The sequence below is a fragment of the Ochotona princeps genome, chromosome 17 (genome assembly GCF_030435755.1).
Source record: "Ochotona princeps isolate mOchPri1 chromosome 17, mOchPri1.hap1, whole genome shotgun sequence".
Classification (NCBI taxonomy): domain Eukaryota; kingdom Metazoa; phylum Chordata; class Mammalia; order Lagomorpha; family Ochotonidae; genus Ochotona; species Ochotona princeps.
Genome location: NC_080848.1, coordinates 2,123,629 through 2,147,525, shown reverse-complemented (window position 1 = coordinate 2,147,525; position 23,897 = coordinate 2,123,629). Strand labels below are relative to the sequence as shown.

General features: G+C 59.9%; 1 protein-coding gene and 1 pseudogene across 1 annotated transcript in view; both read left to right on the top strand.

The window, feature by feature from the left end:
* Positions 1-23,897, top strand: part of PGS1 (phosphatidylglycerophosphate synthase 1) — a 48,423-nt gene that overhangs the window by 21,261 nt on the left and 3,265 nt on the right. Inside the window, exons 8-14 of the mRNA XM_058675719.1 lie at positions 7,727-7,804; positions 9,032-9,131; positions 9,902-10,091; positions 10,400-10,578; positions 13,216-13,737; positions 20,122-20,270; positions 23,339-23,459. Of these exons, the coding sequence (XP_058531702.1) occupies positions 7,727-7,804; positions 9,032-9,131; positions 9,902-10,091; positions 10,400-10,578; positions 13,216-13,737; positions 20,122-20,270; positions 23,339-23,458 (1,338 nt within the window). The 3' untranslated portion in view covers position 23,459. The remainder of the gene's footprint in view (positions 1-7,726; positions 7,805-9,031; positions 9,132-9,901; positions 10,092-10,399; positions 10,579-13,215; positions 13,738-20,121; positions 20,271-23,338; positions 23,460-23,897) is intronic.
* LOC118759529 (fibroblast growth factor 4-like) lies at positions 2,313-2,880 on the top strand (annotated as a pseudogene).

The following is a 23,897-nucleotide window of genomic DNA, read 5'->3' as shown; positions in this document are numbered from 1 at the left end:
CGTGCCAGCTCTGATTTCAGCACTTCCCGGCATTCCAGAGGAAAGAGCAGGCACTCTTGGAGGTCCCCCGCCCCCCCCCACCTCCTTCCCCAGGGACCAGAAGTGGGCGCTAGATGATATCTAGCACGGGATTAGAAAGCCATGATTCAGGGGCGCGTCTTGGTGTGGAAATGCGTGTTGGGTTCTCTGAGTGGTGAGTGTGGCCGGCACAGCGCTGTGTGGTTGGTCAGGTGACCCCAGCGGGCCAGCTTTCTGCCCGGAATGCTGTTCTTAGTGTGCCTGCCAGAGCAAGGGCAGCTGCTTGTGCAGGTGGCTGCTCCCTGGGGGCTGGGGACTGCTGTGTGGAGGGGCCCTGATGGGGGGGCGGGGGCAAACCTTTTCTGGGAAGATTCCCAGGAGCTCTCGCAAAGAGCTGGGAAGTAACCCCCCAGGGTGCTGATGTGCCGCCTGGTGGGACACCTGCCGGCCCTGGCTGTTAGATTGGGGTGTCCCTGGGGGCTGCTTGTCTGTGCACCTCCCTTTTCCAGGACGCAACACTGCCACTCCAAGGTTGGGTTGGCTGAGAACAGCCCCTCTGTGACGACACAGTAAGGCAGCAGGGACTGAGCCCCTGGCGGGGAGCTTGGGTCATCAGTTAATGTGTGCTTGGGGTGCTCTTGGTGGCATGCAGGTGTGTCTGTGAGGCCTCCCCTGTGGAGTAGATGCTCCAAGGCCTGACCTGAGGCTGGCACTGGCCATGGCCTCTGGTGGCCCTGTGCCCCCCACTCCTTCCTGTATGGTCTGAAGCGGGAGGGGTCGGATGCGCCTGAAGGCTTCCTGCCACAAGGCTGGTTTCATTCATGAATATTGCTGGTCTGGAGCCCCTTGGGGGCTGGTGTGGTTTTTGGCTGGTGTTTGTGGAGCATGGCAGGAGTGGAGCTGCCCACAGTTTGGGAGGTCGAGGCAGCAGTGATCTGTTAAGTGCCAGCGCTGGCCCTGAGTGCGGTCACTGCTTCCTGGCTCCCGAAGACTGGCACCTGCACTGTTGATTCTGGTTTCCTTGGCGCTGAGTCGGCTGTGACACACGGGCAGGCTTTCTGGGAAGTGCAGCTGGAGCCATCTGGCGTCTGTGCGGACGCCTCAGAGCCCTGGGAGGACCAGGCACGCAAGTGAAGTCATCTTCCTGGAACACGGGTTTCTGTGCGCGCAGGGGCTCCCTATGGGGGTCTCCTTGGGAGGACTTGTCCTGCTGCTGCCTGGGGTGCTACAGGGCGCAGTGGGTGGACTGTGTGCGGGCCAGGGGAGGGTGGCCCTCCCAGCCCGGGCCCTGCAGGCACTGTGGCCTGGTGATGAGATGGGCTGTAGACCCTCTCCAAGGGGAAGTGTCTGATGACCGAGGAATCCTCTGGGGACCTCCTGGCGTGGTCTCCGTTCTCTGACTTCTTTCTGTTTCTGCTTTTCTCTCCCAATCTCAGTTTTAAAGAGATAATTTTGTTTTTCTGGGTTCTTCCTTGAATAGAAGCCCTGCGGGCCCTGGGTGGCTTCTGCCAGACTTGCCTGATTCTTGGCCTTTCTGCAGGCAGGGCTGCTTTAATTTCTTAAGTTTCATCATGTAGCAACTTCATTACTTGCCATGCGCATTTGCTCATTTTTAAAAATGAATTAAGATTTATTTTTTATTTGAAAGGTTTACAGAGAGAGGAGAGACAGATCTTCCATCCAGCTGTTTCTGTGCCCAAATGGTCGTGATGGTCAGAGCTGGGCTGATGTGGAGCCAGGAGCTTCTTCCAGGTCCCCCATGTGGGGCCCAAGCACTTGGCCAACTGCTATCTTCCTAGGTACATTAGCAGGAGGACTTCAGCTGGTGCTCCGATAAGGGATGTGGCATTGCAGGCGGTGGCTTAGCGTGTTGTGACACACATTGGCCCCTGTCTATTTATTCCAAAGGCCAGGGAGAGAGCGTGTCTGTTTGCTAGTGCACTTCCCAAATGGCCACAGCAGCCACGGCTGGGCCGAGCTGAAGCAGAGAACTAGAACTTCATCCTGATGTGTGAGACTGACTGGCAGGGGCCCGCGTACTGCTGTTTGCTGCTTTCCCAAGTCTGTTAGCAGGAAGCTGGATTAGAACAGGAACAGTTTAAACGCGCACGGAGGCACGCACCACTGCACAGGGTCCCCACCTGGCGTTGCCTCGTTCCCTCGTGCCCCCCTCCGTTCTATGCAGCTCCGCCTCTCTCTACCCCAGCCCTGACCGTGCGCTCCCAAGGCCCGGGCCCCCGGCTGTCCCCTGTGCACACACCCTGAAATGGGTGCATGCCCCGCGCACCGCCGAGATGGTGGGGTCCAGAATGGCTATGGTGGCAGCGCTGCTGTAGGCCGTCCTGCTGGCTCCGCTGGCTCTCTGGGCCGACCGAGGGGCCGCTGTCGCACCCGCTGCACCGAACAACCCGCTAGAGGCTGAGCTGGAGCTCCGCTGGGAGAGCCTGTGCGTGACTGTACAGCCCCAAGAAGCGACGGTCCACAGTGGCACCGGAGACTGCCTGGTAGGCATCAAGCCGCGGCGGCGCCTCTATTGCCAAGAGGCTACCGTGGGCGTTGGCTTTCACCCCCAGGTGCTTCCTGGCCGCATTGGTGGCCCACGCCCGCTGGAGCTGTCCCCGGTGGAGAGGGGCGTGGCCAGCCGTTCTTAGTGGCTGTGAGTGGCAAGGGAAAGCCCAACGGCTTGCCTTTCTTCAACAAACTGTGCAGGTTTAAGGAGATACTGCTGCCCAACAACTACACCGCCTGCGAGTCCCACAGGTACCGCGGCATGTTCATCGCCCTGAGCAAGAGCAGGAAGAGCAAGAAGGGGAACCGGTGGCAGCCACCATGAAGGCCACCCACTTCATTCCCAGGCTGTGACACCCCGCCGCCGCGGCGGGCAGCCTTGGTGAACTTTGCTTGGCTGGAAAATCAGACACAGGAGGACCTGTACAATATTTAAATTAATTATTTAAATGTGTATATATTGCCACCAAGTTTTTTATGGGTCTGTTGAGTGTATTTTGTATTTTGGGGAAAAAAGGACAGTAAAATGATCTCCATGTGAAGAAAAAAAAAAGTGGAACATCTTGGGACCTGCACAGTGGCTCCATTGGCTAATCCTCTGCCTGCAAGGGCCGGCATCCCAAGGTGGGGCCAGTTCCCATGTGTCCCTCCAGCTCCCTGCGTACGGCCCCAAACCAGCATGGTGAGTTGGCAGTGGCTTTTGTGAGCCGACTTGTGCTGGTTCTGACAGTGGTTCCTGTGTTTGGAGTTAGCTTGCAGCTTGGGTTCACCTGTGGGCAGGGTAGCTGGGAAGTTGTCTCAGCGGGGGGCGCAGGGGCAGGGGGCTTTGGGTGCTGAACCCTGAAGCGCTTTTCTGGAGCCTGGTTGGACTGGGCTCTGGGACGCGTCCTGGGATCACCCGTCAGCTCCAGCAGCCACTCGCTTCGCCAGAGACGCCTCTGCAGGATCTGCCGGGCCTAACCCTCTGCTCTGCTCTCGCCTAGGTCGCCATGGCTGTTACTGGCACCCTTGTTGTCCCCGGCAGTCCCGCACATCACCTCCCCGCCTTGCTGCCTGTGTCCAGACGGCGTGCACCGGTTCCAGTGGATCCGGAACCTGGTCCCAGAGTTCGGAGTCTCCAGCTCCCATGTCCGGGTGCTGTCTTCCCCTGCCGAGTTCTTCGAGCTCATGAAGGCAAGTGGAGCTGAGGGAGCTGGAGGCAGAGCGGGGGGTCGGGCTGGTAGGGTCCCAGCCCCTCTGGCTTGGTGTGGTCTTCCTGGCCCACCTGTCAGACCTCAGTGTCTCAGGGGCATGAGGGGGCTCTGGGAGGGTGGCTAAGGGCAGGAGCCGTGAGCACGTGGCCTGGCCTTAGATGTTTGGGTGTGATTGGAGCTGCTGTTGTACGTGAAGCCTCGGCCTGCACAGGATGGGGGAAGAAGGGGGCCCTCACGCCTCTCCGCCGACTTCCGGCGCTGGAGACGTGGCTTCACAGCTCGTGCCCCCTTGGAGGCTAGGAGGCACAGGAAAAGACGGTGGGCTCCTCTGGCAGGATGTGAAGGGGTGTTGGAGGCCTGGGGAGGTGGGTCACTCATGGGCTCTGCCTGAAGCATGCTTTCCCGCTCTGGGTGCCCGTCAGCTGGTCCTTCTAGGGGTTCAGCTTCCTGCATGTTAACAGGTTGGCTTGCTACGTCTAGTTGTTGGTGGTTAAGCTGCTGATTGGAGTAAAGTAATGTGTAAGAGCATGAACCCCGAGTTCCCAGTGGGAAGGGGCAGAGGCCGAGGCTGGGCCGCAGAGTGGGCTGGAGAGCCGTCCTGGGGGAAGAGCGTTCTTGGCTTGGCGTGCCGGCGCATTGGCGCTCCTTGGCGCTCCTTGGCGCTCCTTGGCGCTCCTTGGCGCTCTCGTCTGCGGAGCCGCACTTGGCCTGCTTTCTGTCTGGTTTGTTGCAGGCTTGTGCCCCCGTGCCCCTTGTCCTCCCCTTGCCTGGCCTGTGCGCGCCTCGTCTGCCTGTGCCTGTATGCCCACTTGCTCTTCCATGGCGGTTCCTGGCTGTGCCAAAGTCCCCAGTGGACAGCTGGCCTGGGTGCTTGGACTCGGTGGCTCCATGGCGGTTCCTGGCTGTGTCAAAGTCCCCAATGGACAGCCAGCCTGGGTGCTTGGACTCGGTGGCCTCACACCTCGTCTGTGCTTTTCCTTCTTGTCTCCCCACGGGGGTGCCAGCCTGGGGGAGTGGTTGGCGTTGCCCCTTGGGCCTAATTCCTTGCTGCTGTGTGTTAGGATGTTGGTCAAGGCAAGAGGCCCATCTTGCCATGTGGATCACGTGGGCTGAGCTGGGGTCCCCTCACGACAGGGCAGTAGGCATGCCTTGTGTGCCAACCCCTACCCCAGGGGTGTGCGTCCTCTGGGGCTGACCTTGGCAATGCTATATTCTCTGCTGGCTGCCTCTGGGATGCTGAGAGCTTCGGGCTGGGGCTGGGGCAGAGGCGGGGAGGCCCTGGCTGTGCACAGGGGTGCCACGTGCTCCTCGGATGCACAGGAGTGGGAGGTGTGGGTGGGAGGAGCCACCTGTCACCCTGCTGTGCCCAGGGGCCGGGTACAGATGTCAGGAGCCACCTCTCACTATACACCCTGCTGTGCACGAGGCGGGGTACAGCTGTGAGGAGCCACCTGTCACCCTGCTGTGCACGGGGCGGGGTACAGACATGAGGAGCCACCTGTCACTGGTTGCCCCTGGGTGCTTGGTGGGGGAGGAGCTGTGCTGCTGGACGTGCCTGAGCAGTGTTCCTGCAGGTGTCCGCGCACACTGTGAGTTGGGAGCGTGGTTTCCACTTCGCACAGGCAGCAGTTGGATGCAGCAGCCCTGCAGGCAAGCTGAGTCTTTTTTTTTTTTAAGATTTATTTTATTTATTTCTTTTTTATTTTTATTACAAAGTCAGATATACAGAGAGGAGGAGAGACAGGAAGATCTTCCATCCGATGATTCACTCCCCAAGTGAGCGCAACGGCCAGTGCTCTGCCGATCTGAAGCCAAGAGCCAGGAGCTCTTCCAGGTCTCCCACGCGGGTGCAGGGTCCCAAGGCTTTAGGTCGTCCTCGACTGCTTTCCCAGGCCACAAGCAGGGAGCTGGATGGGAAGTGGAGCTGCCGGGATTAGAACCGGCACCCATATGGGATCCCAGGGCATTCAAGGTGAGGACTTTTTAGCTGCTGAGCCACGCCACCGGGCCCAAGCTGAGTCTTTTAAATCTGGGTTCTAAGTGGTAGCTGGGAAAGCTGCTGTCTGCGACGCCAAGCACCCATGTGGTGCCTGTTCTGCACTTGTAGTGTAGCTCTCTGCCAGTAGCTGGGGCAGCAGTGGAGGGTTGCTACCCGTGTGGGAGACCCAGAAGAAGTCCCTGGCTTTGTCCCGGGCAGCGCTGGCTCTGGTGACCACTTGGAAAGGAAACCAGCAGGTGGAGATTTCTCTGTCTCTTTCAAAATGAATGAGTATCTATCTGTCTATCTAAAGAAAGGGTTATGAATGTTTACTTCAGGGGTTAGAAGTATTTTTTTCTGCCAGGAGCCTTTTGGGTGTTTATAATATAATTCACACAGACCACAAAGTTATCAACTTAAAAATCAACTTGCTAGGCCCTGGGGCACAGTGGCTCAGCAGGCTAGACCCCCAACTACAGGAGTTGGGTTCCCATATGGGTGCATATTCGTGTCCCGATTGTTCCACTTTTCATCCAGGTCTCTGCTTGTGGCCTGGGAAGGCAGTCAAGGACGGCCCAAAGCCTTGGGACCCTGCACCCGCGTGGGAGACCCAGAAGAAGCGCCTGGCTCCTGGCTTCAGAAAGGCTTAGCTCTGGTTGTTGTGGCCACATGAGTGAACCAGCAGACGGAAGCTCTTTCTCTGTCTCTCTTCTCTGTGAATCTGCCATTCCAAAAAAGGAAAGAAGAAGAAGAAGTGCAGATGGGGGTGGGAACTGTGGCACACAGGACTGACCTGCTGCTTGGGCTGCCGTGTGTCCAGCCCAGCTCCCTGCTCATGTGCCCAGGCGGGCAGTGGGAGACGGACATGGGAGACCAGATGGCAGCCCGCCCACCCTGGCTGTGACGCCATTTAGAGAGCCAGTGGATGGAATCTCTCTGTTGCTCTGTGTTTCATGTAAATAAACAGGTCTTAAACAAAAAGTAGCGCCGGCACTCAGACCTTAGCCCTTGGACACGGCTGTGGGCGTGCCGAGTGATGCCTGTCTTTCTTTTTTTAGAAGTAGGGTTGTTTATTCAAGATGCTTTACATATGATATGGTCTTTTTTATTTTATTTTATTTATTTGAGAGGTGATAGGTGAAAGTGGAGATGCAAAGAGAGATCTTCCCGTGCTGATTCACTCCTCACGGCCACAGGGGCTGGGCCAGGGCTGGGGCTGGGGCTGGGGTTGGGGCTGGGGCTGGGGCTGGCCGGGGCTGGGGCTGGGGCTGGCTGAGGCTGAGGCTGGGGCTGGGGCTGGGGCTGGGGCTGGGGATGGGGCTGGGGCTGGGGCTGGGGCTGAGGCTGGCCGGGGCTGGGGCTGAGGCTGGCCGGGGCTGGGGCTGGGGCTGGCTGAGGCTGGGGCTGGGGCTGGGGCTGGGGCTGGGGCCAGGGCCGGGGCTGGGGCTGAGGCTGAGGCTGGGGCTGGGGCTGGGGATGGGGCTGGGGCTGGGGCTGGGGCTGAGGCTGGCCGGGGCTGGGGCTGAGGCTGGCCGGGGCTGGGGCTGGGGCTGGCTGAGGCTGGGGCTGGGGCTGGGGCTGGGGCTGGGGCTGGGGCCAGGGCCGGGGCTGGGGCTGAGGCTGAGGCTGGGGCTGGGGCTGGGGATGGGGATGGGGCTGGCTGGGGCTGGGGCTGACTGGGGCTGAGGCTGGCTGGGGCTGGAGTTGGGGCCTCCTTGTAGTCTCCTGTGCGGTTGGCAGGGACTTGGGCACTGGGGCCATCCTCTGCTGCCTTCCCAGGAGCATTAGCGGGGAGTTGGGTTGGAAGTGGAGCAGCCGGGCTTGAACTGGTGCTTATCTGAGAAAGGTGGCTTGCTGTGCCGTGCCACATGCTGTCTCTCACTGATGCCCACCCTCTCCTCTCCCAAGGGAGCTGTAGTGATTGGTGACGACAGGGGGTGTCAGCGTGGTGGGGTGGGGGTGCAGGGTGGTAGTTTCTTGGGGAACTGCCAGAAGGGGAGTGTGAGTTCTGTGTTGTTTCTTCTCTCAGGGGCAGATAAAAGCTGCGAGGAGACGGGTCGTGATGGCGTCCCTCTACCTGGGGACAGGTCCCTTGGAGCAGGAACTGGTAAGATCCCGGGTGATCATGAGTGTGGTAGAGAGCCAGCCTCACAACATCCCTCCTGCTGGGTGTCAGGCAGGCTGGGCCTGCCTTCCTGGCCTCGGCCTCACAGCCTGCTTGTGTGGCCATCGCCCCAGAGGTGGGGCATGGAGGCCCGGACGCCCCAGAGGTGGGGCGTGGAAGCCTGGGCACAGTGAGAGCCGGGGGCTTCCTCCCCTTGTGCTGGGCCTCTGGACTTCTCTGTCTGCCAGGGTTTGGTCAAGTGGCCACAGGCCAGGTGTGGCCTGCTGCCAGGTTGTGGATGGCTTGCGAGCTAAGTAAGAATGGCTTTCATATTTTCAAGTGATCGGAAAAAAACAAAAGAACATTTTGTGGTTTGTGTAAAGTATGGGAAGTTCAGATTTCTGTGTCCATAAATAAAGTTTTATTGGAACGTAGCCATGTTCATTCATCAGTGTGTGTCTATTCTATGGCTGCTTGCACGTTAGGGCTGAGTGAGTAGCTGGGACAGGCCATCTGGCTGCCAGAGCCCCGAGGGCTCACCAATTGGCCCTTCCCGGCCACGGTTTACTGATACTGTGCTAGAGACAAATGCTGGAGTGCAAATGGGCAGCCCGCTGGGTTTGCCAAGGTTGGTGTCAGAAGCCAGGCCCACACTGTTGTTTCTGTTTGACCTAGACTGGCTGTGTCACTGCCACACTTACCACTGCCAGCAAGGCAGTCGGGGGGAGGTGCCATGGTACTGGGCCTGCCCACTGTGGGTACATGTAGACCTTGATGCTGGGCTGTGGTCAGTGTGCAGAGGAGGGCCTCCTGGCCACTCACCCTGCTCTGTGGGAGGACTCGGGCCACTGCCCACAGCAAGTGTTGCTCCTATACAGGGTCACTGTGAGGAGCTGGGCAGTCTCGTGGGTGTTGGGAGTGTGTGGCAGGGTGGGTCGCAGCTCTGTCCCCCACCACCTGCCTCTGAGTGGTGTGGGTGTGTTCTGTGCAGCACTCTGAGCATAGACTGACTTGGGTTTGAGCAGACTGAGTAAGGTGGGCACTGGGGTCCCCTTTAGCCCAGAGGCTGGGCTGGATAGTGCCCAGCGGGGAGGTTGGCAGGACTGGTTTCCAGGTACTGTGCCTGTGTGTTGGTTCAGAGAGCACGCCTGGGCCAGCGTTGGTGTGTGTCTGCAGGCCTGCAGGCTTTGCTGGGGTCTCACACTTGGTGTGTGGTTCCCTCCTTGTTAGGTGGATTGCCTGGAGGGTACCTTGGAAAAATCTCTCCAAACCAAGTCTCCTTCGGATCTCAAGGTCTCTATCCTCCTGGACTTCACGCGGGGCTCGAGAGGTGGGTCTCTGTCACCCGCCCCTCCTCCTCTTTGGGCCTCCGTGAAGGGGTGTGAGGTGCTGTTGGCTCCCTAGCTCTGCCCGGCCCAGGCCTCTGCCTGAGGTCAAGATGTGTGAAGACCCCTTAGGCTGGCCTGCAAGTGCCTGGGCGTGCCCACTGGGGCTGCCGCTGTGGCAGGTGGCCTAACTAGCTCACAGAAACCGTTCTTTGTTTCCCAGCCACATGGGGTTTATTGAAGGGCATGACTTTGCCCAGGTGGCGAACTGCTGGCCTGCCTGCACATTGCGCATGTGACAGAAAACAAAAGTGGAGTTATGGGCTGGGTTTGTATAGGAGGAGGCCAAAACAGAATGGTCACCCCCTGGGACCGACTGCCCGGGCAGGCTGGGTCAGGGTCCTGGCCTGCCCCCTGTGGCCCTTTTCCTGGTCTGGTGGCTGTGGCCGTGTCCCCATGGCCCCTTGGCCTTTGGGAAGAAACCTCTCTCCCCTGAGTCAGGCCTGTGGGGCCCCCAGCCAAGCTGAGAGCCAGGAGGCAGTGAGGGCAGTGGCCAGCAGGAGGCGGGTGCTGTGCTGTGGCGAGAGCAGCAGCTCCCTACTCCACAGAGCTCTCTGGCTGCTCCGAGATCCAGAGGTGCCCGGGGGCTCTGGCTGGAAGCTGACGGGCAGTGTGGCTGACGGACGGGAGTGCCCGTTCGGACAATCCCCTGCTGCAGGCAGGCGTCTGTCCTGGTGCAAATTGTTCCCCGTGTCCTCTCTTCCTACACGTCCAGGTAGGAAGAACTCTCGCACGATGCTGCTTCCACTCTTGCAGAAGTTTCCAGAACAGGTCCGAGTCTCCCTCTTCCACACACCAAACCTCCGTGGTCTGCTGCGCCTCTTTATGCCAGAGCGCTTCAACGAGACCATTGGCCTGCAGCACATCAAGATCTACCTGTTCGACAATAACGTCATCCTGAGTGGGTGAGCAGCTCCTGGCGCCAGCGGCCGTGGGGAGTGAGGACACAGCACGGGACATCCCATGTGGGAGCCGAGGGCCCTCCCGAGCCGGGGGGGATTCCAGGTCCTGCTGTCCCTAGTATGTGCCCAGGCTGAAGGGAGGGACTCGTGGCTCAGTGTCCTGTGCCACTCAGGTACCCTTTCTGCCCCGTCTCCTCCCCTCGGGCATTGCTGCCAGCAGCTCTCATGGCGTTCTGAGCTGGTTATCTCCTGGTCGCCAGACCGCGGTCCTACATGCCCTGGCCTGAGTCCGCACCCGCTTCTTCCTGTAGTGCAAACCTGAGTGACTCCTACTTCACCAACCGCCAGGACCGCTACGTGTTCCTGCAGGACTGTGCGGAGATCGCCGACTTTTTCACGGAGCTGGTGGACGCTGTAGGGGACGTGTCCCTGCAGCTGCAGGGAGACGACACCGTGCAGGTGGTGGACGGCATGGTGCACCCCTACAAAGGTAGGGCCCTCGCAGTGGGTGGGCCAGGCCCAGGACAGGTGGGGGGCAGGGCCGGTGGGAGAAGGCTGGCCTGGGGCGTGTGGCCCTGATGGGAAGCAGCCTCCTGGGGCGCCCAGGGGAGTGGACTTGGTGCACTCTGAGCTCTGCTCGTGCGGAGGAAGCAGGCCTCACCCTCCTGTGGGTTCTGTGTGTCCTGTGTCCTCTGTCCCAGCCAGCCATGGCCCCCCAGGGCTGCTGAGGCTGCCGTGTCAGCCCGGTGAGGCCCCGGTGAGGCCCCGGTGAGGCCCCGGTGCAGCTGGCTGTGCTGCTGGCATGAGCAGTTAGTGCTGGCGGAGTCTGCTCTCATCGGTAAATGGTGGGTGAAACTTTTTTTTTTTGCTGCTTCTTACATAAGTGCCTGCATAGTCACAGTTTTTCCTTCTTATTCATAAAGACTAAAGTAAAATAGGAAGCGTCTGGCCCGCCAAGAATGTGTTTGTGGGCTCGGTCAGTGGGCAGCGGACTTGGTGCACTGCACTCGGCCGGGGCGGGGCGGCAGGTGCCCAGCGCTTTTTGGGGCTTCCACATAGGGCCGAGGGAGGACGTGGTACTGAGAGCTTCTTCGGGGCTGCCATGTGGGGCCAGGCCACCTGCCTCTGCTGCCCCCTCCTCGCTGTCACTGGCAGCCAGCCTGGCCAGAGACCTGCTCTTGTGTCCCCAGAACTGGCTTGGCAATGTCACTATTCTTGTTTTTATTCTCTGCTCATCGTCTTAATTTATGGTTATTTTTAGTATTAGCTGCCTTAGGCTATAGTTTTATCTTTTTTTCATTCTTCCCCTTGAATTAAATAAAATGGTCAGCCCTTGAACATCCGGTCTGCTGCATGGTGTCATTCCTTGGAGTAAATCTGCCTGGCCACTTGTCCCTGCCTGGCCTCTCTGTGGTGGCGGGCGGGGGACGTAGGCTGCCTGCTCCCGCCCTGCCCTCAACCCGGCCTCGCCCCGCCCCTCCAGCTGTGGCCGAGCCCCTCCCTTGGCTGTGATATTGTGCTATGTGCTTAATATCTCTGTTTTAAATTAAGTATTGTTCATGTAGTTGAAAGGCAGAGAGAAGTCTGGTCCATTCTCCAGATGGCCCAGCTGCCCAGGCTGGGTAAGACTGAGCTCAGGAGCTAGGAGTGTTTTCTGGGTCCCCCACTGGAACTGTGGGGCTCAAGCACTTGGGCTGTCTTTGGCTGCTGCCCTGGGCTGTCAGAAGGCAGTGGGGGTAGAGGTGGAGCAGCCAGCTCCGAGGGGCTCGCAGCTGGCACCTGGCCTGCTGACCCCTCACTCACTGTTGGTGTCACACACATCTGTGTTTCAAGAACTTTCCTCCTTGATGTTTAACATGCCTCTTCACACCGTCCTGGACGTACGGCAGCCCCAGGTGACTGCAGACCTGTGTACGGTCCTTTAAAAGCATTGTGCCTGCTTTTGAGCCTTTTTTTAAATTTAATGCCTGTTTTATTTTTATTAGAAAGTCAGATATACAGAGGTGGAGAGACAGAGAGGAAGATCTTCCATCCGGTGATTTACTCCCCAAGCCATTGTAGCAATGGCTGGTGCTGTGCCAATCCGAAGCTAAGAGCCCGGGTGTGGGGTGAAGGGTCCCAAAACTTGGGACCAGTGTCGACTGCCTTCCCCGGCCACAAGTGGGGAGCTGAATGGGAAGCGGGGCTGCTCGGATTAGAACCAGTGCCCACGGGGGATCCCTGTGCGTACAAGGCGAGGACTTGGGCGCAGTTTAATCTCATGAGTAAAGGATGGGTGGGACTCTCTTTTTGCTTCTTATCACATAAGTGCCTGCATAGTCATGGTTTTTCCTTCTCATCTAGGCTACCGTGCTGGGTCCCTGCTTTTGAGTTTATTGGGGCCCGGTGCGGTGGCTTAGCAGCTAAAAGCCTCACTTTGTATATGTCGGGACCCCATATGGGTGCCGGTTCTAATCCCGGTGGCCTTCCTTCCTTCCCATCCAGCTCCCTGCCTGTGGCCTGGGAAAGCAGTTGAGGATGGCCCAAAGCCTTGGGACCCTGCCACCCGCGTGGGAGACCTGAAGGAAGTTCCTGGCTCCTGGCTTCGGGTTGGTGCAGCACTGGCAGTTGCGGTCATTTGGGGAGTGAATCATCGGATGGAGGATCTTCCTGTCTCTCTGTTCTCCTCTCTGTATATCTGCCTTTCCAAAAATAAACAAATAAATAAATCTTTTACAAATTTTTGTTTTTATTGGAAAGGCATATATTACAGAGAGGAGAGACAGATCATCCATCCGCTAGTTCTCTCCCCAAATGTCCTCAATGGCAGGAGCCGAGCTTATCCAAAGCCAGGAGCCAGGAGTTTCTTCCATATCTCCCATGCTGGAGGCCTTGGGCTGTCCTCTGCTGCTTTCCCAGGCCATAAGCAGAGAGCTGGATGGGAAGTGGAGCAGCTGGGAGATGAACTAGTGTCCATATGGGATGCTGGTGCTTGGAAGTGGAGGGTTAGCCAGTTGAGCCACTGTGCCCACCCTTGTTTTGAGCTTTGTGTCATGCCTGCTTCTCTGCTTGCGTGTGGGCTCCTGTGGACGGGGCCTCGAGCGCGGAGGCAGTGCTGTGGTTCATGGTGTCCCTGTCTTCCCCGTAGGTGACCGGGCTGCGTACTGCAAGGCGGCCAACGAGCGGGTCATGAGCGTGCTGCACTCTGCCCGGGCCCGCCAGCAGCAGCTGCATGCACAGACCTTCCACCGCGAGCCGCTGTCGCCCCGGCAGGACACGGCGGCGGCTGGCGATCGCTGCCCGGCCCCCGACACCTGGATCTATCCTTTGGTCCAGATGAAGCCGTTCGGGATTCAGATCGATGAGATGGTCACGGAGACGCTGCTGACCGAGGCCGAACTGGGCGCCCGCGTCTACCTCACGACGGGCTACTTTAATCTGACGCAGGCCTACATGGACCTGGTCCTGGGCACACGGGCCGAGTACCAAATCCTGCTGGCCTCCCCGGAAGTGAATGGCTTCTTTGGAGCCAAGGGCGTCGCAGGGGCCATCCCGGCAGCCTACGTGCACATCGAGCGGCAGTTCTACAGTGAGGTGTGCAGCCTGGGGCAGCAGGAGCGTGTCCGGCTGCAGGAGTACTGGCGCAGGGGCTGGACGTTTCATGCCAAAGGTATGTGACAGCTGGCCAGAGTACTGCCCAGCATGGGGTGGGGCACTGTGCTCCCGTCTCTCTGAGGCAGTGTGGGTGTCCTGCTGGCTGGTGGTGTCGCCCTGCTGGGCACCGTGGGGCTCCTTTCCATGGTCCTCGCATTACAGTTCTCCCCTGGCTGAGTGCTGAGCTCTTCCGGTGAAATCTCCGTTCTGCACCTAAAGCATACCTGCTTTCCTGGTGCTGCCGTCCGTTCACTGCAGGGAAGCGTGTCATTTTGTCTCGTCTCCGTCGCAGGGTTCCTGCCTATTGGGGAGCAGGCAGGACTCCCTAGGGGCCTCCTGGGTCCGCACCCTCTCCTCACCCTGTGTCTGTCCCCGAGCACAGGGAGCTGTCTCCCTGGTGGTTGGCGTACAGCCCCGCCCTGTGTGTTTGCTGTGATTTGCCCACGTGTGCAGAGTAACCCCGTGGAATGCGTGGCCATGGGTGCCTCTGCCAGCAACCTCGTAGCTAGCTGCTGGCTGTGCCAGGGTGCCAGTCTTGGGGCATTTGTATGCTGAAGTCACGGCCTACCTTCCAGGTGGGGAAGTGGTCAGAGTGGCCCAGCATGCGTGTGTGCTCAAACATGACATTGCAAGGTCTGGTGTGGGCTGGTGCTGCCCAGTTGACCACAGCAGCCGGGCTGGTCCAAGCTCCAGCACGGAGCTCTGTCCAGGCCTGCTGGGTGGAGGCCCAAGTGCCCCAGGCTTGTCAGCAGGTAGCTGGGTTGGAAGCAGGCACTCCTTTGTGGCCCATGGGTGTTCCTCATGGCTGTCTCCAGCTGTGCCAACGTGCCTTTTGAGGTCATCAGTGGGTGCCCAGCCTGTGCTCCTCTGTCCCCCTCCCAGCAGCAAGGGCTGGCCTGGTTCACTGCGTCTAGTTCTTGGGGGGCTGAGTCAGCCCTGGAGTTTTGGGAACCCACCCCCTGCACCCCCATGGGATATTGCTGTATGGGTGTGTCTGAGGGGGGTGGGGGCACAGCATCCGTGTTCAGTGTATGGTGAGTCCCATTGTGTTGTAGGTATTGTTCTGGCATGTCCTGGGCTGAACTGGTCGCCTGCCAGGCTCTCCAGGCCAGCCAGGGGCAGAGGTGTGGGTGAAGGCTTTTCAGATTGGCATTGTTACTTCTGGACGTAGCAGCATGGCGGACTGGAGCCCACAGGGCACGGCTGGACAGCTGCTCTCTTGCCTGCTGCTAAGCCAGGCCTGGGAGGGCCCTGGCTTCGGCCCCAGCTCCGTGTGCAGCCTGGGAAGTGCCCTGTAGTTCTGACTGTGTTATAGGTCATTTCCCTGAAGTTGTGCTGATGATTGTGGGTGACTCCCCAGTTACCACTTAAACAGAAACACCCAGCTGGCTTTTCTGGTGTGTCTCACCTTTTCCCGGACTAGTGTGCCCTGCCCCGCCCAGCTCTCCGCAGGACCTCTGATCAGGGAGCCTGGTGAGAGGATGGGGGAGGGTCCATGGGCTGGCCCTGGGGCACACGGGTGTGAGAGGGTCGAAGGTGGTAGGTGCGTGGTAGGAGCTCTTGGGAGCAAAGGCCGCCTCTGGGACAGCCCGTGCCCCAGGGCAAGGCCAGGCCCAGGCGGAGGAGTGTCACATGCGTCCAGGTCTCATTGTGTCGGGCCTTCTCCTGTGTCTGTCAGGTGTATTAGCAGAGAGGTGGATTGTAAGTGGAGCTGCTAGGACTTGAGCCAGTGCTCCCGTGGGATGGTGGTGTCCCAGGTGTAGGCTTGCTGCACTGTGCTGCAGCGCCGACCCCTATCCTAAGGTCAAGTCGGCACCTTTTGTGGCCCCTGTGAGCTTTCCTCAGTCAGCCTGGATCGAGTGAGCTGTGAGTGGCCATTAAATGCTGGCTGTGGGTTTGGATGGGTAGCACAATGGAGCATTTACTGTGCAAGGCCTGTGCTGGGTGCAAACCGTGTGCCTCTTGGGGTGTGTCTGTTTGGGCACTAGACAATTCCCCCCCCCCCGCCAGCTCCTTCCCTGACCCCTGCAGGGCAAGTCCCAGCTGCGTGGGCAGCTCTGGCCTCTGGAAACTTGCACAGGAGACAGGATGCGATGGTGCCGTACCCCTGGAGGGGGCTGCTTGTGGTCATGGCATTGCCTGGAGTCGGGTGCCAGTGGCTTCACAGGCCACTCTGCGCTGGACGTGTGGTAGCGATGCCAACAAGGTGTGCCTGCTCCCTGCTCCCACTGTAGCCAGGATCCCGGTAGGACAGACGTCCCCCCCATAGCCAGGATCCTGGTAGGACAGAGGTTCCCCCCCATAGCCAGGATCCCAGTAGGACAGACGTCCCCCCCATAGCCAGGATCCTGGTAGGACAGAGGTTCCCCCCCATAGCCAGGATCCCCGTGGGACAGTGGGGCCCCCACCTGTAGCCAGATCCCCATAGGACAGCAGTCCCCCCCATAGCCAGGATCCCCATAGGACAGCAGTCCCCCCACAGCCAGGATCCCCGTGGGACAGCAGTCCCCCCACAGCCAGGATCCCCATGGGACAGCAGTCCCCCCACAGCCAGGATCCCCGTGGGACAGCAATCCCCCCACAGCCAGGATCCCCGTGGGACAGTGCGTGCCTGAGCAGGGCTGTGCTTTGCTTGCAACACAGTGTGTGGCCTGTTGGAGCAGGTTAAGCTGTTGCTCTAACACAATGGTCTCTTCGGCCTTGGATTTGCACAGGGCGCCCAGGGAGGGTGCCGGAGGCCCTGGAGAGGACAGGCTTCTCCTGTGGGCTGGGCTGCCTTTACCTTTAGCCACAGCCCAGGGCCCTGGTTCCACGGGCTGGGGGCTGTGACAGCAGCGCCTGTCAGCTGTGTAGCTCTCCTTCTGTGACCTTGGCTGTATCCTGAGAAGTCCAGCAGACGGTGTGAACACTGCTGCCTGCTGCGCCTCCAGGGAAACTTCCGTCAGACAGCCCTGACCATCTGGTGTGAAGTTACCTGTGCAGTTCAGCTTGGGTCCAGCATGGGTCCAGTATGGGATTTACTGAATGCCTGGATCCAACCCAGCCAGCACAGACAGCTGTTCATGGCCGCCGCCCACGGTCAGGTGGCCGGCAGGGGGCTGTGCTCACAGCCCCCGCCTGGTGTCAACAGTGAGCTTCCTGACCCGTGTTGCCAGCCATAGGTCTGAGTTGGTTTCTGCTGGGGTGAACGCTCTGGCTCCTGGTAGGGAAACCCCAGGGTGGCAGCGTGAGTCAGGCCCTGTGCGGTGTTGTTGCCCTGCTGCGGCACAGCTGCCACCAGGGGCTGCTCCTGGGGTCTCTGCCTTCTGGAGGGACTAGAGGCACAGGCTGCATAGGTGTCTCTGTTCCGTGCCAGGCAGCTGCTTGGTGGCGTCTTGTGGCCTGTTCTCATCCCTAGCCCGGAGCTGTGGTTCCCGGAGCTGGACTAGACCCAGACCCCTACGGGCTGTAGGCACTGGTGTGTGGTGGCTGGGGACCCTGATGGAGTCGACGTTGGTGCAGATAAGGACTTGGGGCCGAGGCTCGGGGACTCTGTTGGCCAGCATTGCCCGGGCACAGTGGACAGGAGGAGCGGGTGTGAAGTGTCCCTGCGGCTCTGCTGGCCCGGGGCTGCCGCTTGCCCTGTTGTCCTTCTCGCCACTTTCTGGCCCTTTCCCACGGCCTGCACGATCTGTGCTTCAGGGAGGACCCGGAAGCGTGCGGTGGCCTGGCACCAGCAGCCCGGTGTAGGGTGGAGGGACATCCTCTGACGGGATCTGCTAATATGGCCTCCCCACTTGGCCCGTGGCCTTGTGCCCAACGGTGTGCTCCCATCAAAGCCACGCCCCCCCGTGTGCTCGGCTGGAGGCGTGGGCCTTGGCCTGCTGGGCCGCACTGCGCTGCGAGGACCCCGTCTTGGGCCACCACCCCCGTAGTCCTGGGAAGCGCACGGGAGGGTCCTGCCTTCACACCTTCATCTGTCAGGATTCCTCTGCTCTGCATGGTACCCAGCGCTGTCTGGGTGCTGCAGCCCTTGAACCACTCCCCACCCCAGGGCATCTGCTCAGTGGGAGCGTGCAGAGAGAAGGGAGGCCAGGGCTGGTGCTAGAGCCTGGCTGATGGGAGCTGTCTGTGAGGTGGGGCTGGTGGGGACAGGGAATCCCCAGACTGGGGTCTGCACAGGAGGGACCACGGTGAAGGCCCTGGGCCCCACAAGGCATGGGCCAGCACGCAGTTTGGGGCTGTGGACAGTGGGAGTGGAGGTGGCTTGGGCCCCCTGGAAGGGGAGGCAAGTGCTGGGAAGCCAGCCTCTTGTGTAGACACAGAGGGTGTGGCTTGCCATATATCTCAGGAGGATCACATGGCCATCTGGGGATGAGGTGAGTGGGCAGCAGAAGGCTCAGCCCCAGGGCCAGGATGAGTTCCTGGGGGCACTTGGGGCCTCGACGTGAGGTTGTGGCTCCGGGATGGGACATCATCCTGGCCCTGGGCCTTCCCTGCACACGGGCCGCACGATATCGTGCGTGGAACTCGGGAATGCAGCAGCTGCACACAGTGAGGAAGGCGTACAGCCACACCCCTACCCCTGTAGGCATGTCCCGCTCCCCTGCAGGACACTGGCCAGTGGATGAGCTCTACGTGGGGTGTGCAGTCCTTGCTGGCAAAGGGGGTCCTTGTATGGTGAGTGCTGGGTCACACGGGGCGGGGGCGTCCAGTGCGGGTGGTGCTTGTGGTAGCTGTGCTGGCTGTCAGACTGCAGCGACTCAGGCTGAGATGCTATGCTGCACACAGTGACCAGTGGGGGGCTGGTGGAAACCACCCCTGTGATCTTGGCCCCAGGTTCCCGGGTGAAGCAGAGAATTGATGGGTTTGCAGTATTTTGTTTTTAAGAGCAGTAGAGAGGGAGAGATAGCTCTCTTCTGTTCGCTGGTTCCCTCCACAAGTGTCTGCAGTAGCCAGAGCTGGGCGTTTGACGCGAGCAACCAGGAACTCCATGTGGGTTTCTCATGATGGGAGGCACGGGGGAGCCCGAACATTTGGACCATTGGACCAGGTACATGAGCCAGGAGGTGGGCCAGAAGCATGGAGTAGACGGGACTTGAACCAGGCACTCCAGGGTAGGAGGCTGGATCTCAAGCCACAGCTTGTCCTGCTGCACCGCAGGGCCTGCCTGAGTGCCCTCATTCTCGATGGATCTTACTGTCAGAGAAGTGACCCTCTGGGGAAGCTGTGCCGCGCCTCTGCTGGCTTCATAGTACGGGAAAGGGTGGCGTGGAGTGCTGAGCCTCGGGGCTGTGCATGTGAAGTCCCTGGGGAGGACTGCTGAGGTCTGCCCAGGCGTGGCACCGTCCTGGGGCGGGGCATGGTGGAGGAGGGCATGAACCCGCCACAGGAACAGGCGATAGGGCCTCTCTGGCTGTCACCCAAGGTGTTCTTGGGAGTGTTCTCTCTGAGCAAGAAATGGAAATGGAGTGTGGTACAAGTGACGTGTGGACTGGTCCACGAGGCTCCTTGGAGAGGCTCTGCTGGGAGGATGGGAGGGGACAGCGGCCAGCAGGGATTGGGGGAGCTGGGACCCATGTTCCCATGCCCCTGAGAGCCGTGTCTGGGCCCTGTGGAGGCCATCTCGAGCAGCAGATGGCCGTCCTGGGAGGAGTTCTCATGGGGGCCAAGCGGCAGAGTGGACCTTGGCCTGTGGGTTGGGGCTGGACGTGGGTACAGAACGCGGCACTGCCCATGGTCCTGGCGCAGGTGTCCCCCATGTGTTCTGACTGGTTCTCGAGGGACTGCCAACTCCCAACGGGTCCTTTTTCATGGGCCTCGGGCAGGGAGTGTCATCTAGCCAGAAGTCCCAGAGCTGTGGACTGAGCCCTGGAGCCCCCTGGGGCTTTCCCCTAGTTTTGGTGGGTCCCAGCCCTGGGTAGGAATGTCCCCATTTCCCCCTCAGAGGCTCCCCAGCCGTCTGGGAGGGACTCCAGGGAGCAGGTCGGGGTGGGCAACAGAGAGGCAGGACCCTGGAAACGGCACCAGGTCCCTGAGAAGGATCCAGCCTTGGGTCTTGGTTGGACACACGACCAGAGTGTCCAGTGGTGCAGCGAGCTGCCCTGGCCGGGGGCTGGGAGCAACAGCAGGCCTGCAGCCCCCCTGTGGCCCCTGGGGTGGGCTCCTGGGCGGAGCGGCCTCGTGTCCAGGACGTCCCGGGGTCCCGGTTCGGCACTCCTGGGTGGGGCGGCCTCGTGTCCATGACGTCCGGGGGTCCTGGTTCGGCACTCCTGGGTGGGGCGGCCTCGTGTCCATGACGTCCGGGGGTCCCGGTTCGGCACTCCTGGGCAGGGCGGGCACTTTGCTCTTGGGTCGCAGGTGAGTGCGGGGACCTCCCACCTGTGCTCACTGCCTCTTTGCACATGTGTTTTCCCTGCAGGCCTCTGGCTGTACCTGGCGGGGAGCAGCCTGCCCTGCCTCACGCTGATTGGCTCTCCTAATTTTGGGTACAGGTCGGTTCACCGGGACCTGGAGGCCCAGATTGCCATCGTGACCGAGAGCCGAGCCCTGCAGCAGCAGCTCCACCAGGTGAGCGGGTCTCGGGGGAAGGGGAAACTTCAGCCCCAAGCCCTGTCTGCTGCCCTCACTTGCTGGGATGTGAGAGACACGGGGACAGCCAAGGAGGAAGGCCGGGCTTGGCTGCTGCAGGGCCTGGCTTGGAAGACAGGGCGCAGAAGGGCCCAGCCCCTTGGACAGCCCTCTCCTCCGACAGTGGCAGCAGCAGGTCACAGGGATCCCTTAGTGCTTTGGGGACTCTGTAGACTAGTAAGCCCCTCCTGGTAGGTGGGGCCGCCTCTGGTCGGGACCGCACACTGCAGGGCTCTCTCTGCAAGGTTCGGGCTGCTGTGGCAGCGGGGGGCCTTTGCCGATGGAGAACGGGCCGAAAGCCGCCCTGTTCTTGGACCTGTGGAGCCAGGAAGGCTTCCCAGCCAGCCGAGAGGAAGTTGTGGAGGACTGGCCTAGGAGCAGGGGGTGGCTGACGGGGTTGATTCAGTAGGTTCCCTCCTGCTGGAGCTTATAGCAAGTGACTCAGGAAGTTCCCACAGGCCTGGGTGACAGCTGGCCCCACAGCTGGGCTTGGGGAAGGCAGTTCTCCATGGTGGGTTGTTCAGACTTTGGCAGCCACTGGAGACAACTTCATTTCCAAGGATGCTGTGTTCTGGGTCAGAGAGGGTTGCTGGTGACCACGGCCTGGACCTGGGGAGGCCTGGCAGAAGCTGTGCTGCTTGGGGGGAGAGAGCCCCCGGGCCTGTATGTGGGGCTGCAGCTCCAAGCACCCTGCCCTGGTCCCAAGGAGGGGCCGTGCCCGCGCCCTGGGCCTTGGGCAGCATTGAGGTGGGCTGTGCCCCTGAATCCCAAGGGCTTTAGGCTGTTGAGGGGAGTAGTCCATGCTGTTCCTATGATGCCGCTTTTTTTTTTTAAGATTTATTTTATTTTTATTACAAAGTCAGATATAGAGAGAGGATGAGAGACAGAGGGAAAGATCTTCCATCCGATGATTCACTCCCCAAATGAGCGCAATGGCTGGTGCTGCGCCGATCTGAAGCCGGGAACCAGGAACCTCTCCAGGTCTCCCACGCGGGTGCAGGGTCCCAAGGCCTTGGGCCATCCTCAATTGCTTTCCCAGGCCACAAGCAGGGAGCTGGATGGGAAATGGAGCTGCCAGGATTAGAACCGCGTCCACATGGGATCCCAGGATGTTCAAGACGAGGACTTTAGCCGCTAGGCCACGGCACCGGGCCCTAGATTTATTTATTTTCATTAGAAAGTCAGATATACAGAGAGGGGAAAGACAGAGAGGAAGATCTTCCATCTGATTGTTCACTCCCCAAATAGCCGCAAAGGCCAGAGCTGAGCTGATCCGAAGCCAGGAGCTCTTCCAGGTCTCCACGTGGGTGCAGGGTCCTACGGCTTTGGGGTATCCTCGACTGCTTTCCCAGACCACAAGCAGGGAGCTGGTTGGGAAGCAGAGCTTCCGGGATTAGAGCCGGAACCCATATGGGATCCTGGTGTGTGTAAGGTAAAGACTTTAACCGCTAGGCTACTGCACTGGGCCCTGCCTCTTTTTAATTAAAGAAATTTGTATTTATTTATTTGAAAAGCAAAGACAAAAAGAGATCTTCCATCTGTTGGTGTACTCCTGAGATGCTTGCAATAGTTGGGGTTGGACCAGGCTGAACTCCATCTGGGCTTCTCATGTGGGTGGCAGGGCTCCAAATCTTTGGGGCCCTTAGCTGGTACCTCCCAGGCGTGTGGGTGGGGCTCCATCCCTGGCTGACCCACACTCCTTGTTTTGCCTACTCCTCTTTTTTCCTTTTAATAAATATTTTTTCACGGGAAAAATTAGAGATTTAATTATTTATTTGAGAAACAGAGTTACAGAGACAGCGAGCTCTTCCCCCCATTAGCTCACTGCCCAGGTGCTGTGATGGCCAGGTCTGGGCCGGGCTGAAGCCAGAAGCCAGTTCCTTCATCCGAGTCTCCCGTGTGGCTGAGGGGCCCCCCCAGCACTTGAACCATCCTCGGCTGCGAGCTGGACGGGGAGCAGAGCAGAGCAGCTAGGACTTGCACTGGTGCCTATATGGGATGCCACAGCCTGCTGTGCCATTGTGTCAGCTCTGGAGATGCAGTTTCCTTTGCCAGGCGCCCACCAAGGCCAGAGCGCTTGCCCCAGATGCCAGGGATCTGCCCTGCGGGGGCAGGAATGCAGGTCTTTGCCTGCTGTGTGCCAAGGTCTGCAGAAGCAGGAGCCTGACCTCGGGGAGAGTGGGATGTGGGCACTCCACGTGCCAAGCAGGTGACCTAACCCTTGTTCTGTACCTGCAGCTTAGAAATTGTGTGTGGAACGTGCCCGGATGTGAGAGTGCGCGGCTGCACGGAGAGTGAGGGACGGAGAGGCTGAGATCTCGCCTCCGTTGGGTCACTCTCCACATGCCCGCAGTGGTCACAGCTGGGCCAGGCAGAAGCCTCGAACTCCACCAGGGCTCCCCGTGGGTGCCAGGGCTCCCCGTGGGTGCCAGGGCTCAGTGCTTGAGCTGTCCCTGCTGCCTTCAGATCGTGCAGTTACAGGAAGATGTGTCAGAAGTGGAGATGGGGAAGGACAGGGGGCTTGCTTCTGCCGGGGTGCCAGCGTCCCATATGGGCACTAGTTCTTGTCCCAGCTGCTCCACTTCTGATCCAGCTGCCTGCTGACAGGCAGGAAAAGCAGTGGGACTCTGCACCCACGTGGGAGAGCTGGAAGAGGCTCTTGGTTCCTGGGTTTGGATCAGCTCAGTTCCAGCCGTTGTATGCACTTGGGGACTGAAGCAGCAGACGGAAGATCTGTCTGTCTGTCTCTCTCCTTCTCTGCTAATCTGCCTTTCCTATAAAAATAAATAACTCTTTTATAAAGTGGAACAATTGCAAAATAGTGCCTAAAAATAACTTCTTTAAAGAATTATAAGAGGTTTAAATTTATCTGTAATTTATAACTGCCCACCACTGTGTGGTGGAGTGCTCCCCCCCGTGGCATGTCTTCCACTCTGGCTGCAAGAACATTGTCCTGCGTGCTGTGGCCCAGTGTCCGCCCTCCTGACGGCCGTGTGTTCTCCCCTCAGGAGCAGGAGCGGCTCTACCTGAGGTCGGGTGTGGTCTCTGCAGCCACCTTCCAGCAGCCCAGCCGGCAGGTGAAGCTCTGGGTGAAGATGGTGACGCCGTTTATCAAGAACTTCTTCTGAGGTCGGACGGCCAGGAACAATGCTCGCGTGCATCGTGCAGTGGGCCGTGGGTGGCTGGAGGCTAATGTAGGCTGCCTGGTGGGCTTGGCAGGACGTGGTCCCAGGGCCCCCAGTGGGCTTGGCAGGACGTGGTCTTAGGGCCCCCAGTGGGCTTGGCAGGACGTCGTCTTAGGGCCCCCTGGTGTGGTGGTCCCTTCATACTTTCCCCTTTCTGAAGGGTCCTCTGGGGCTGAGGGGCAGAAAGGCAAGTTCTGCACTGTGGTGTGGCAGCCAAACAGGTGCTAGATGTGCAGCCGTGGAGGGGAGGGAGTGGTGCTTTGTCAGAGCGCTGGCCTGGCCCTCCCTGCCCTGTCACTGGCCTGGCCCTCCCTGCCCTGGTTGGCTCAGCTCCGGGGCTGGAGGTGCTGCCAGAGTGGCAAGACAATGTGCTCTGTGCCTG